General features: G+C 42.3%; 1 protein-coding gene across 1 annotated transcript in view; it reads left to right on the top strand.

Annotated features, from left to right (window-relative positions):
* The first annotated feature begins 201 nt into the window (after window positions 1-201).
* The window catches only part of LOC136881637 (myogenesis-regulating glycosidase), a 297,181-nt gene continuing 283,736 nt past the window's right edge, over window positions 202-13,646 (top strand). The window contains exon 1 of the mRNA XM_067154167.2: window positions 202-453. Coding sequence (XP_067010268.2) covers window positions 439-453 — 15 coding nt within the window. The 5' untranslated portion in view covers window positions 202-438. The remainder of the gene's footprint in view (window positions 454-13,646) is intronic.

Here is a 13,646-nt window from a genome sequence, read left to right as displayed (position 1 = left end):
TTCACGATGACAGGAATATCTTCCGCCCATCCGAGTCCGCGCGCTGTGGCAGCTGGGCGAGCAAAAAACTCGGAGTCGTCCAAGAATGTTGAATGAGTGTGAATTGTAATGTATGCTTATGATTACACTGTCGGCGTGTTGATTGGAATTCCCGAGCGTTCTGTCTGATGTAGGCGTGCGCTGTCCCGTGTAGGCTGTGAGCCAAGTGTTTTGTTGACCACAGTGTGTGAAAGGCTAGTCCGGGAGTTCTGTTGGCCCACGCCTGTGTTGTTGAGAGATGAGTTCGTCTTCTCAGGTGCTTCTCCTGGCTCAGTAATACCTCAGCAGGCAGCCTGTGAGCATGGCCCTCTTCTGCTGATAAAGTGAAGTGCAGTGCAGTGGTAGTGCGCGAGTGAGAGATAGCGTGCGTGTGTTTGAGATTGTTTATTCAAGGAGACCATGACGGAACTTAAGGTAAGGATCCATCCTTTCTTTGCATGATTATGGTCACTACAATCATGTTTTCTTTCTTTTCTCCAAACAAAGCTTGAATTTGGGCGGAAAGGCATCTTGTACGCCCGAATTAAGGTACCTTGAAATCATCCATTTTCCCTAGATGTAGTGCCCAACTGATGAAAGGCTGAGAATTTTTATTTTCTAAATTATGAATTAGTGAGCGATTTTTTTACGACATTGGCAAACAAAAGCAACATTGTTATGTTAACGTCAAAACTGAATAATCTCTATCTAGACATTACCGACATCTTATCTTTGATGAAGGATATTTCTTATCTTTCTCTTCTGATTGGTGAGCTTCTGGGAATGGAATATTTTAATATTTCTCTTGGTTACAAAATTGCATATGAGGACCACAGGAAGAGAACATGGAAAGTCACTTTTTCGATAAAATTGAGATGAAAACCTACAACCTGTTTTCCATACAATGACCGGGTCAGGGATAGGATGAATGAAGCCCCCAACTTGCGGCGAGGATAGGAATTGTGCCGGGTGTCGAGGCCTTTCGCACTCCTCTGGGGCAATGATTAATGAATGACAGATGAAATGAAATGATAGTGGAGAGTGTCGCTGGAATAAAAGATGACAGGGAAAACCGGAGTGCCCAGAGAAAAACCTGTCACACCTCCCCTTTGTCCAGCACAAATCTTACATGGACTGACCGGGATTTGAACCACGGTATCCAGTGGTGAGAGGCCGGCGCGCTGCCGCCTGAGCCACGGAGGCTTCTTAAAATAGGAATAATGGTAAAAGTTGGAAATGAATTGGTGGGAAAAGGTCTCATACTACCACACTAGATTAACCACCTTTCAAAATGAATGGTGATCTGTTTTATTTGTCAAATAGTTCTTTAATGAATTAGTTTTGAATATTAAATTAGCTCTCCTGAAATAATGCCATTCCCCATATTCTTCCTGTTGTCTTCGTATCTATCTTACAGGTACAGAAAGAGTCTAAGCCACTTTCTTAAAAAGGGCGGTGTTCCCCTTCACGGCTGACACATGTTTTAGTCCGAGAGTCATTTGCTATTGAAAATATACGACACCTATTATTACTGCCAAATACATGGGCCAACGAGAGTCTCCTAAGAGATCTGCAAAAGAAATGGGAAGATACATGCCGGATTTCTACTGCACGGATACCATGCTCAACAGAGAACGATACAGCCTGATTGCAGTCTCAGACATATTAAAACGTGCATTGCCTTTCACGGGTTTCGCCATAAGATATGTACAGTGGAGAAATGTCCGGCTCTATGGTTAAATTGTTAACGTGCTGGCCTTTGGTCACAGGGGTCCCAGGTTCGATTCCCGGCAGGGCTGGTAATTTTAAACATCATTGGTTAATTTCGCTGGCACAGGGGCTGGGTGTATGTGGCATCCTCATCATCATTTCTTCCCCCATCATGACGCGCAGGTCGCCTACGGGAGTCAAATCAAAAGACCTTCATCTGACGAGCCGAACTTGTCCTCGGACACTCCCGCCACTAAGAGCCATACGCCATTTCATCTTTTCAGTGGAGAAATACAGTACCACCGTATCGATAATCAATGCATGTGCAAACTGTGTGTCAAGATTGTACATAGAAATTGTGCGAAATTGTTCTTAATAATAAAATGGCATCATTTCCTAACATTAAGTGTAATCGACAGTTATTTTACTTCTAGTAGATTGGATCCCAAAATGTTCAGGGTCCCATGGGCAGATCATGTAACCAGCGAGGTCGTGTTCCATCGCGCCGTGAAATCAAGTTGTCTTTAGCCTCGCAAAGCCTAGGTAAGCAGAAATGAAAAATACATCCAGATAACTGATTACGGAAATGGCTTTTAGTATCGGGAGTGTCCGAGGACAGCTCGCCAGGTGCAGGTCTTTTGATTTGACTCCCGTAGGCGACCTGCGCGTCGTGATGAGGATGAAATGATGATGAAGACGACACATAAACCCAGCCCCCGTGCCAGCGAAATGAACCAATGATGGTTAAAATTCTCGACCCTTCCGGGAATCGAACCCGGGACCTCTGTGACCAAAGGCTAGCACGCTAGCACGCTGACCACTTAGCCATAGTTCGCGGAAAGCAAGACATAAGGGAAACGTGGACGAAGAAGATCCTACTGTATGTGAAACCTCCGACAGTGGTACGGAAAATACAAAATAGCACAAGAAGGAGAAGAAGAAGATTTCTGGCTTGTTTTGGACTGTTATTTTTGAGGATCGAAACGAATATCTGACTAAAGATGTAACATATATCTTGGTGAAAAATATTTGAAGTTCTTTTTTTACCTTGTGAGGAATCAAAACAAGCGTGTGGATAGGGAAATCTTGGAATTTTATTTTATTCTGCTTTTTGTCTCACTTTGAATTAAATACGACTGTATCCGATTTGAAGTGCATGTGTGTGTGGCGGATAAGTATTTCTACTGTTATTTAGTTTATTAGTCTTATTGTTTATTAGTTTTGTTGTATTTCATTAAAGGTAGTACGAAGTAATCTGTACTTAATATTTCCTCCACCGGGCGAGCTGGCCGTGCGCGTAGAGGCGTGCGGCTGTGAGCTTGCATCCGGGAGATAGTAGGTTCGAATCCCACTATCGGCAGCCTTGAAGATGGTTTTCCGTGGTTTCCCATTTTCACACCAGGCAAATGCTGGGGCTGTACCTTAATTAAGGCCACTGCCGATTCCTTCCAACTCCTAGGCCTTTTCTATCCCATCGTCGCCATAAGACCTATCTGTGTCGATACGACGTAAAGCCCCTAGCACAAAAAAAAAAAAAAAAAAAAATATATATATATATCCTATCAAAATGTCAGTCAAAGAGAGATATATTTATAATTCCAGGAAAATGGAAGATGAAGTAGAATGTAACACTTAAAACAATGTTTGAACGTGTAAGAAATGGACCATTCCGATGAATAGTGAAACATAATAGCACATAGAATTGTCATCATCATCATCATCCGTTTACTCTCCGGGTTCGGTTTTTCCCTCGGACTCAGCGAGGGATCCCACCTCTACCGCCCCAAGGGCAGTGTCCTGGAGCTTCAGACTCTTGGTCGGGGGATACAACTGGGGAGAACGACCAGTACCTCGCCCAGGCGGCCTCACCTGCTATGCTGAACAGGGGCCTTGCGGGGGATGGGGAAGATTGGAAGGGATAGACAAGGAAGAGGGAAGGAAGCGGCCGTGGCCTTAATCAATCAATCAATCAATATTGATCTGCATTTAGGGCAGTCGCCCAGGTGGCAGATTCCCTATTTGTTGTTTTCCTAGCCTTTTCCTAAATGATTTCAAAGAAATTGGAAATTTATTGAACATCTCTCTTGGTAAGTTATTCCAATCCCTAACTCCTCTTCCTATAAATGAATATTTGCCCCAGTTTGTCCTCTTGAATTCCAACTTTATCTTCATATTGTGATCTTTCCTACTTTTATAAACGCCATTCAAACTTATTCGTCTACTAATGTCATTCCACGCCATCTCTCCGCTGACAGCCCGGAACATACCACTTAGTCGAGCAGCTCTTCTTCTTTCTCTCAATTCTTCCCAACCCAAACATTGCAACATTTTTGTAACGCTACTCTTTTGTCGGAAATCGCCCAGAACAAATCGAGCTGCTTTTCTTTGGATTTTTTCCAGTTCTTGAATCAGGTAATCCTGGTGAGGGTCCCATACACTGGAACCATACTCTAGTTGGGGTCTTACCAGGGACTTATATGCCCTCTCCTTTACATCCTTACTACAACCCCTAAACACCCTCATAACCATGTGCAGAGATCTGTACCCTTTATTTACAATCCCATTTATGTGATTACCCCAATGAAGATCTTTCCTTATATTAACACCTAGATACTTACAATGATCACCAAAAAGAACTTTCACCCCATCAATGCAGTAATTAAAACTCAGAGGACTTTTCCTACTTGTAAAACTCACAACCTGACTTTTAACCCCGTTTATCAACATACCATTGCCTGCTGTCCATCTCACAACATTTTCGAGGTCACATTGCAGTTGCTCACAATCTTGTAACTTATTTATCACTCTATAGAGAATAACATCATCCGCAAAAAGCCTTACCTCCGATTCCACTCCTTTACTCATATCATTTATATATATAAGAAAACATAAAGGTCCGATAATACTGCCTTGAGGAATTCCCCTCTTAATTATTACAGGGTCAGATAAAGCTTCACCTACTCTAATTCTCTGAGATCTATTTTCTAGAAATATAGCAACCCATTCAGTCACTCTTTTGTCTAGTCCAATTGCACTCATTTTTGCCAGTAGTCTCCCATGATCCACCCTATCAAATGCTTTAGACAGGTCAATCGCGATACAGTCCATTTGACCTCCTGAATCCAAGATATCTGCTATATCTTGCTGGAATCCTACAAGTTGAGCTTCAGTGGAATAACCTTTCCTAAAACCGAATTGCCTTCTATCGAACCAGTTATTAATTTCACAAACATGTCTAATATAATCAGAAAGAATGCCTTCCCAAAGCTTACATACAATGCATGTCAAACTTACTGGCCTGTAATTTTCAGCTTTATGTCTATCACCCTTTCCTTTATACACAGGGGCAACTATAGCAACTCTCCATTCATCTGGTATAGCTCCTCTGACCAAACAATAATCAAATAAGTACTTCAGATATGGTACTATATCCCAACCCATTGTCTTTAGTATATCCCCAGAAATCTGATCAATTCCAGTCGCTTTTCTAGTTTTTAACTTTTGTATCTTATTGTAAATGTCATTGTTATCATATGTAAATTTTATTACTTCTTTGGCCTTAGTCTCCTCCTCTATCTCGACATTATCCTTGTAACCAACAATCTTTACATACTGCTGACTAAATACTTCTGCCTTTTGAAGATCCTCACATACACACTCCCCTTGTTCATTAATTATTCCTGGAATGTCCTTCTTGGAACCTGTTTCTGCCTTAAAATACCTACCATCCCGGCATTTGCCTGGAGGAGGAGTGGGAAACCACGGAAAACCACTTCCAGGATGGCTGAGGTGGGAATCGAACCCACCTCTACTCTATTGACCTCCCGAGGCTGAGTGGACCCCGTTCCAGCCCTCGTACCACTTTTCAAATTTCGTGGCAGAGCCGGGAATCGAACCCGGACCTCCTAGAATTGTATTGTCGAAAATCATGCCGTTATCTTGTCAATTATTCTAAGAATGAGTCTCAACCGTTGCTCTCTCTGCTACTATTTTGTCCATTAAAAATCATCACTACGGTCACCACCTTTGTTTCTAATACAGTAATCCATTAGAGATCTATGAAACATACCCTCGTCCGTCTGCCTCATATGAACTTTGTATGTTTTGTTTCTTACATTGTATCCTTTGCCAACACCATTCTACCACTGTTTCCACCTATTGGTACCACCAATTATGTCTTCTTCCTCTTCATCAAATCAATCAATCAATCAATCAATCAATTAGTCGCGTTGTGATGAGGATGAAATGATGAAGACACATACATCCAGCCCGCGTGCCAGCGAAATTAACCAATGATGGTTAAAATTCCTGACCCTGCCGGGAATCGAACCCGGAACCCCTGTGACCAAAGGTCAGCACGCTAACCATTTAGCCATGGAGTCGGACTAGGACTGTCGTTCAGGTGGCAGATTGCCTATCTGTTGTTTGCCTAGCATTTTCTTAAATGGTTTCAAAGAAGGTCCGCCTCTGTGGTGTGGTGGTCAGTGAGATTATCTGCCACCCCCGAAGACCCGGTTCGATTCTCGGCTCTGCCACGAAATTTGAAAAGTAGTACGAGGGCTGGAACGGGGTCCACTCAGCGTCGGGAGGTCAAATGAGTAGAGGTGGGTTCGATTTCCACCTCAGCCATCCTCGAAGTGGATTTCCGTGGTTTCCCACTTTTCCTCCAGGCAAATGCCGGGATGGTACCTAACTTAAGGCCACGGCCGCTTCCTTCCCTCTTCCTTGTCTATCCCTTCCAATCTTCCCATCCCCCCGCAAGGTCCCTGTTCAGCATAGCTGGTGAGGCAGCCTGGTCGAGGTACTGGTCGTCCTCCCCAGTTGTATCCACGATCCAGAGTCTGAAGCTCCAGGACACTGCCTTTGAGGTGGTAGAGGTGGGACCCCTCCCTGAGTCCGAGGGAAAAACCGACCCTGGAGGGTAAACAGATAAAGAAGTAGAAAAGGAAGAAGAAGAAGAAGAAGAAGAAGAAGAAGAAGAAGAAGAATAATTCCAACTTATCCTTCATACTACGATGCTTTTAAAAATTCCATTCAAGCTCTTTCGTTTACTCCTAATAATGTTATTGTTTTTCTTTCTTTCTTTCTTCCTTTCTTTCTTTCTTTCTTTCTTTCTTTTCTTTCTTTCTTGCCGGGCTGAGTGACTCAGACGGTTGATTCGCTGGCCTTCTGACCTCAACTTGGCAGGTTCGATCCTGGCTCAGTCCGGTGGTATTTGAAGGTGCTCAAATACGTCAGCCTCGTGTCAGTAGATTTACTGGCACGTAAACGAACTTCTGTTGGACCAAATTTCGGCATCTCGGCGTCTCCGAAAACCGTCTACTACTATTATCCTTCCCCATGCCCGGCTCCATGGCTAAATGGTTAGCGTGCTGGCCTTTGATGCAGAGAGTCCCAAGTTCGATTCCCGGCGGGTCGGGGATTTCAACCTTCATTGGTTAATTCCGATGGCTCGAGGGCTGGGTGTGTGTGTGTGACGTCTTCATCATTAAAATCATCATAGGTAGGGCCCCATTCTCATAGACGCGCAGGTCGCCTATACATTGTCAGTTCGGAAGACATGCTCCAGGCCTCTTCAGAGGCCACACGCCATTGTTATTATCCCACCCCAACTCTCCAGACAGCTTGAAACAAAACTTCCTAACACGTTGTAATGAAAACATAAATTACATGGTCCAGAAGAAGTAAACATATAATTATGACGAGGCGTGGTTTGGGCATTCCTCAATCTGGTTGATAGCCGAAAGTTCGCAACATTTTCGTAACACAACTCTTTTGTCAGAAATCACCCAGAACAAGTCGTGCTACTTTTCTTTGGATCGTTTCCAGTTCTCAAATCAAGCAGTCTTGACGAGGGTCCCATACATTGAAGCATACTCTAATATTGGGGTCGTACTAGTGATTACACGCCCTCTTCTTTGCATACTACAACCCCTAAATACCCTCATAACCATATGAAGAGATCTATAACATCGCGTGAATAATATATCAAGATTTCATCATTCTACAGCAAAGTGGCCTATAAGCAGCTGTAAATAATAGAACTAGCTTTCTTCTTACAATGTGACATTAATCGCGACTGCGAACTCACTGTGTTAGTTTTCACACATCTATTTAGATTTCTATCTTCGTATTAACAATCTGAGAAAAAGAATGGAACTGATTGCTAAGTGAAATATTATCTGGCCTTCACATTAAGGCGACAGCACTTGGAAAGCCGGCCAAGAATGGATGACGCAGTCAGAAAAGAAAAGGCGTTGTCTTATTTAAGGAACATCCTCCAGTTGACAGTTTCGTAACGCACCATGAAAGATTATCTGTGCTGATTAGCGAAATGCTTTAAAACTGACAGCAATTCGATCCACGGCAGGCAACTCTCGGGACGATACCCGTTGTCGGCATTGCCACAACAAGACTGAAACCTTTTCTCATGCCCTGAGATATTCCTCCTATGGTGAAACTTTGCACCTAACTCGACAGCACACAATATTCTGTCCATCATCGCTCAGGTATTACGAGAAGATGGCTATAATGTGCATGAAGAAGTCCACGGCTTTTCGGAGAGCGGAAGTAGATATTATAGCCTTCAAAGACAAGGTTGAAGGATGCATTAGCCTATATATCCTACTACTCGGTTTGAATTAGACGCTTACCAGCCAAGCGGGTTGGATGAGGAAAAGAAGAGAATATACGAACCTACTATCCCTTTCTACTGATGAGAACACGGACTTCAGAACTTCATTATACTAGGCCTGCTGATCAGAGCAAGAGGAACAGTTCTCAAGGTTTTCGAGGAATTCCGTGAAAGGTTAATTCTTACTCCATCAATAACTAGAAGGATATAATGCTTGTAGTATACTTTGTCCTCATGAGGGAAGTGTTTATTCGTTAATGAACAAATTATTATATGATGATGAACTCCAGTCCCAGTGGTTCAGATACTATGTCAAACTTGAACTCAGTGTTGCCAACCCATAAATCTTTTCTCCGCTAAATTTTAGTTGAAAATCCGCTAAATTTCGCGAAATTTCGAACTGAAGCAAAATAGCATATACATACCAGCTGTTTTAATAAAATAGATTAACTCAACACTCACCAGTTTCAGGAGTTCATCATCTTCTCCTCCCCGCAGTATATGCTCTGAAGCAGATGTGCTGGGTTGATATCCTGTGGTTTCATATGAAGCCACTTGGTACTATTCTTCGCAGCAGCAAAGCACATACAGAAATTTTCACATCTATTTTGAAAGTTATTTTCACTTTCATTACTGTTTTGATTGCTTTTGATAAGTGTGGAAAGAAATAATATCAAACAATTTCGCATTTATATTGCACTGCCAATAAATGCACCGTCTGTGTTTGGGATCACTGGGAAGCTCAACCAACTAGTATTTTAAAGATTAATTATTTAACCACTCTTTACGAAATATTTGACTACTTTTTAACCCTTTCTTTTGATGAATGAGATGGCAATAAACTACTCACCTCAACGATCTTATTAATAATTTAGATCCTTTATTCCTGGATTTACCATGTCGCCAAAGTCTCTCGTTATGAAGGATTTTTCGAAATTGATAAATTATTCAATATTCGAGGTCAACCGAAGTATCCCGGCATTTCACGAGCTCGCGGCTCGCTTGTCACGCTGAGTTCGTTACCACGAGATAGCGAGGCTCTTGAAATAAAAACATGGCTACTCTCAAAAAAGTAGTTTGTAGCTGAAATAAATATCTGGAATTATTTTTCATCGTAGAATTATGGGCTCAATGTGGAAACTGTTGTTACAATTTTTATGAATCTTGCATACTTTCTCTGGAAACCTGTCTTCTGTCCTCTGTCCATGCCCTATTCAGGTACCATTCGTCATGGAAGTCTCTAAATCTGTCGATCACTGATCTATACCTTGTTCGGTTTAGGATGTCTTCCCGGTTTAATCCAGATTGCTCAAGATCCTTTATTATCTCCTTGAACCATTTGTTGGAAATGCTAGTTCCACTGTTAAATGTTTTAAAAATATATTTTGTCAGCCTCTTTTAGTTCATTCTAAGCAATGTCCATAAAATTTAAGTCTTCTTTTCCTCACTGACTCAATGAATTTTTAGATTTCCTGGTATACTTCTCCCCTTTCTCGTAACCTGTACTGATCATCCACGATTTTTGGACCTATTATTTTGCGGGCGATCCTCTCAAAGTATTATTATTATTATTATTATTATTATTTTATTATTAAGCCGGCCCCGTGGTGTAGGGGTAGCGTGCATACCTCCCAGGTTCGAGTCCGTGCCGGTGAGATAGTGGCCCCGGTCTAGAAAGCCAAGAATAACGGCCGAGAGAATTCGTCGTGCTGACCACGCGACACCTCATAATCTGCAGGCCTTCGGGCTGAGCAGCGGTCGCTTGGTAGGCCAAGGCCCTTCAAGGGCTGTAGTGCCATGCGGTTTGGTTTATTATTATTATTATTATTATTATTATTATTATTATTATTATTATTATTATTATAATATAAAACGGAGACTTAAATTCTATGGGCATTTATTTAGAATGGATGAGAAGAGACTAACGAAAAGGATTTTCACAATACTAGACAGCAGACCTAAAGTGTCGGACAAATGGTTCAGGGAGGTGAGAAAGGATCTCAGACAGGTGGGACTAAATTCGGAAGACATCTCAAACCGAACAAAGTTTAGGTCAGTGATCGACAGATTTCAGGGATTCCATGACGAACCAAAACTTAACCGTGGGTGGACGGACGAAAGAAGACAGGCTGCCAGAGAGAGGATGCTGAAGTTCTGGGCTGTGAGGAAGGCTTCCAGAAACATGTAATTGTTATCTAACGTGGTCTCTAATGGCCGTAAACGAATATATATATATATATATATAATATAAAATTCGCTGGGACCATCAAGGACCACGTTAAGTCTTGTTGCATTTGACACTGAACTTGGCCTTCTTTAGAGCCCAAAGTTCCCTCATTCTTTGTGAGTGGGCCTGCTTACGCTCCTCTGTCCAAGGGGCACCGTGTCTTCTCTTCGGTTGCTCGTCTCGGTTTAGCCCGTTCGTCAATATTTTCTTGCGGAAGAGATCTCTGTTAAGGGTATCTTCAACTGAGATATGTAGCATTTGCAGGTCTTCTTTGGTATTTCTAAACCAGGGAATTGTGGTTTTGGGGTTTGAATCAAAAAAGTGAAAGATTTCTTTAGTTAACTTTCTTCCGTCCATTCTTTTCAGATGACCGTAAAATCGTGCCCGTCTTTTTCTGATTGTGTCGGTAATTTTCTCTATTTTACTGTAGACTTCCTCGTTGGATCTCTTTTGATGGATTCCATTTCTGAACTTTGATCCCAAGATTCCTCTCACAATTTTGCGTTATTTTTTCTCCAGTTCTTCAAGGAGTCCTTGTTGGCATTTAGAGACAGGGTTTCGGCTGCATATAGAACTACTGGCTTCAGAACGGTTTCATAGTGACGTATCTTGGTGTTTTAGGAAAGGCATTTTTTGTTGTAGGTTGTGCGGGATGTTTGGTAGGCTATTTCCAGTTTGCGTACTCGCTCCTGAAGTGCTTCTTTGTCCAGTCCATTTTTCATGATGATCTCACCCAGGTATTTGAATTTGTCTACTCGGGTGATGTCCCCGTATTTTGTATGGAGTTTTGGAGGAGCCTCTTTGATGTTATTCATTACTTCTGTTTTCTCAAACGATATCTGCAAACCAGTTTGTTCGGCAATTTCCTTTAAAATTTCAACTTGAGCTCTAGCGGTTTCTATGTCGGTTGAGAGAACAGCAATATCATCGGCAAATGCTAAGCAGTCTGTTGCGATCCCCTTGGATTTGGTTCCTATTCTCAATGGACTATAGTTTGTTTCCTGTAATCTCATCCGCCAGTTTCTGATGATCTTTTCAAGAACACAGTTGAAGAGTATCGGGGATAGCCCATCACCTTGTCGGACTCCTGTTTTGATGTCAAAGGAATGCGAGAGACATCCGTGGAACTTCACCTTAGATTTTGTATCGGTCAGGGTGGCTCTAATTAATGCCAGCAGTTTCAAATCAACTCCGAATTCATTTAAGATGTTTAGCAGGATTTCCCGGTCAATGGAGTCGTACGCTTTCTTAAAGTTCACAAAGACAGACACATACTGCTTGGACCTTAGTGTACAATATCTGATGATCGTTTTGAGATTTTGGATCTGCTCGGCTGTTGAGCGACCTTTTCTGAACCCTCCTTGGTATTCACCTATTTGATGTTCGACTTGTGCTTCCAAACGCTCCAGGATGGCAAGTGATAGAATTTTGTAAGTCACGGGTAGCAAAGATATTCATCTGTAGTTGTTGATGTTCTTCATGCTGCCTTTTTTGTGTAATGGATGGATCAAAGCTATTTTCCAATCTTCGGGTAGGGTCTCCTTGTTCCAAATTTCTTCTATTTGCTTTTGCAAGATATGAAGTGATTCCTCTGGGACATATTTCCATAGTTCTGCTACTACTGAGTCTTCCCCCGGCGCTTTGTTATTTTTGAGACGGGCAATGTGGCGCTTGATTTCATCTCTGTCGGGTGGTCTGGAATCTGGGTACCTGAGTAAGGGTTCCTTTGTTTCAATGGGGCTTTGCGGTTTAGAGCAATTAAGTAAATTCTTGAAGTAGTCTGCCAGAATGCTGCAATTTTCTTCATCTGACGTCGCCAGTGTGCCGTCCTTTCGCTCAAAGCATAGAGATGGTGGTTTATAGCCAGTGAGTTTGCGTTTGAAGGCTCTGTAGTACTCTCTGATTTCATTCTTCCTAAAGTTTTGTTCTATCTTTTCAGTGAGAGATTTTTCGTATTTACGTTTCTCAGTTCTGAACACCCTAGCTGCTTGGGCACGTTGGTTTTTGTAGGTTTCCCAATCATTTTCTGATTTCGTAGAGTAGTACTGTTTCCAAGCATTGAGTCTTTCTTGGAGGACTGATTCGCAGGTACCATTCCACCAGGCATGCTTTTTGCCTCTCTTGATTTCTGCAACGTCTTTGGCGGCCTCAACAAGGAGACTTTTGGCGTTGTTAAAGTCACAGTCATTTGGTCTAGCCTTCTCCTGGAACTCCTCGACCCTTTGCCGAAGTTTATCATTGTCGAAGCGTGTGATCTGTTTGGTTGTCTTCCTTGTGTTTGCGGGAATTGGTTTGAATTTGATAAGAGACATATAGTGATCTGAGGCCACATTGATGACTTTCTTTACCTTGACATTCATAATCTCAGGGCTGTTTCTCCTGGAGATTGCAACATGATCAATTTGGAACTCTCCGAGAGTTTGGACGGGAGAACGCCAAGTCATTTGCTTTCTGGGTAGATGACGAAAGTGGGTCGACATGACCTGCAGGTTGTGATTTTCGCAAATGGACACCAGTCTTTTGCCATTGGGATTGGTTCTTTTGTGAGCAGGGTAATTTCCTATAACTTTCTTGTACTTCTGTTCACGACCTAGTTGGGCATTGAAGTCACCCAAAAGAAGCTTGACATGGTGTTTGGGGATTTTGTTTAACTTTTCATCCAGTAGGTCCCAGAAATTATCAACTTCGTCTGGATCAGACTTGTTCTTATCGTTTGTAGGAGCATGTGCGTTAACTAGAGCGTAGGTTTTGTTCGCGCATTTAATTGTGAGTATAGACAATCTGTCATTCACAGGTTCGAAATTTGCAACCGATTTAAGGATCTTGGTTCTAACAGCAAACGCAGTTCCAAGAATCACAGCTCCATTGAGGATTCCTGTTTGCGCTTTGCTCTTGAAAAATCGGTAGCCTTCGGATTCAAAAATCTCTTCATCTGGGTATCTTGTTTCCTGTAGGGCCATTATGGATATCTGATTTTCGTGAAGAGCTTTGGTGAGGGTTTTCAGCTTGCCAGTTTGTGTAAGTGAATTTATGTTGAAAGTTGCTAGAAAGGTTTTA

This window comes from Anabrus simplex, chromosome 1 (genome assembly GCF_040414725.1).
Source record: "Anabrus simplex isolate iqAnaSimp1 chromosome 1, ASM4041472v1, whole genome shotgun sequence".
NCBI lineage: Eukaryota > Metazoa > Arthropoda > Insecta > Orthoptera > Tettigoniidae > Anabrus > Anabrus simplex.
Note: the sequence above shows the minus strand (reverse complement) of the source record. Positions and strands in the feature narration are given on the sequence as shown.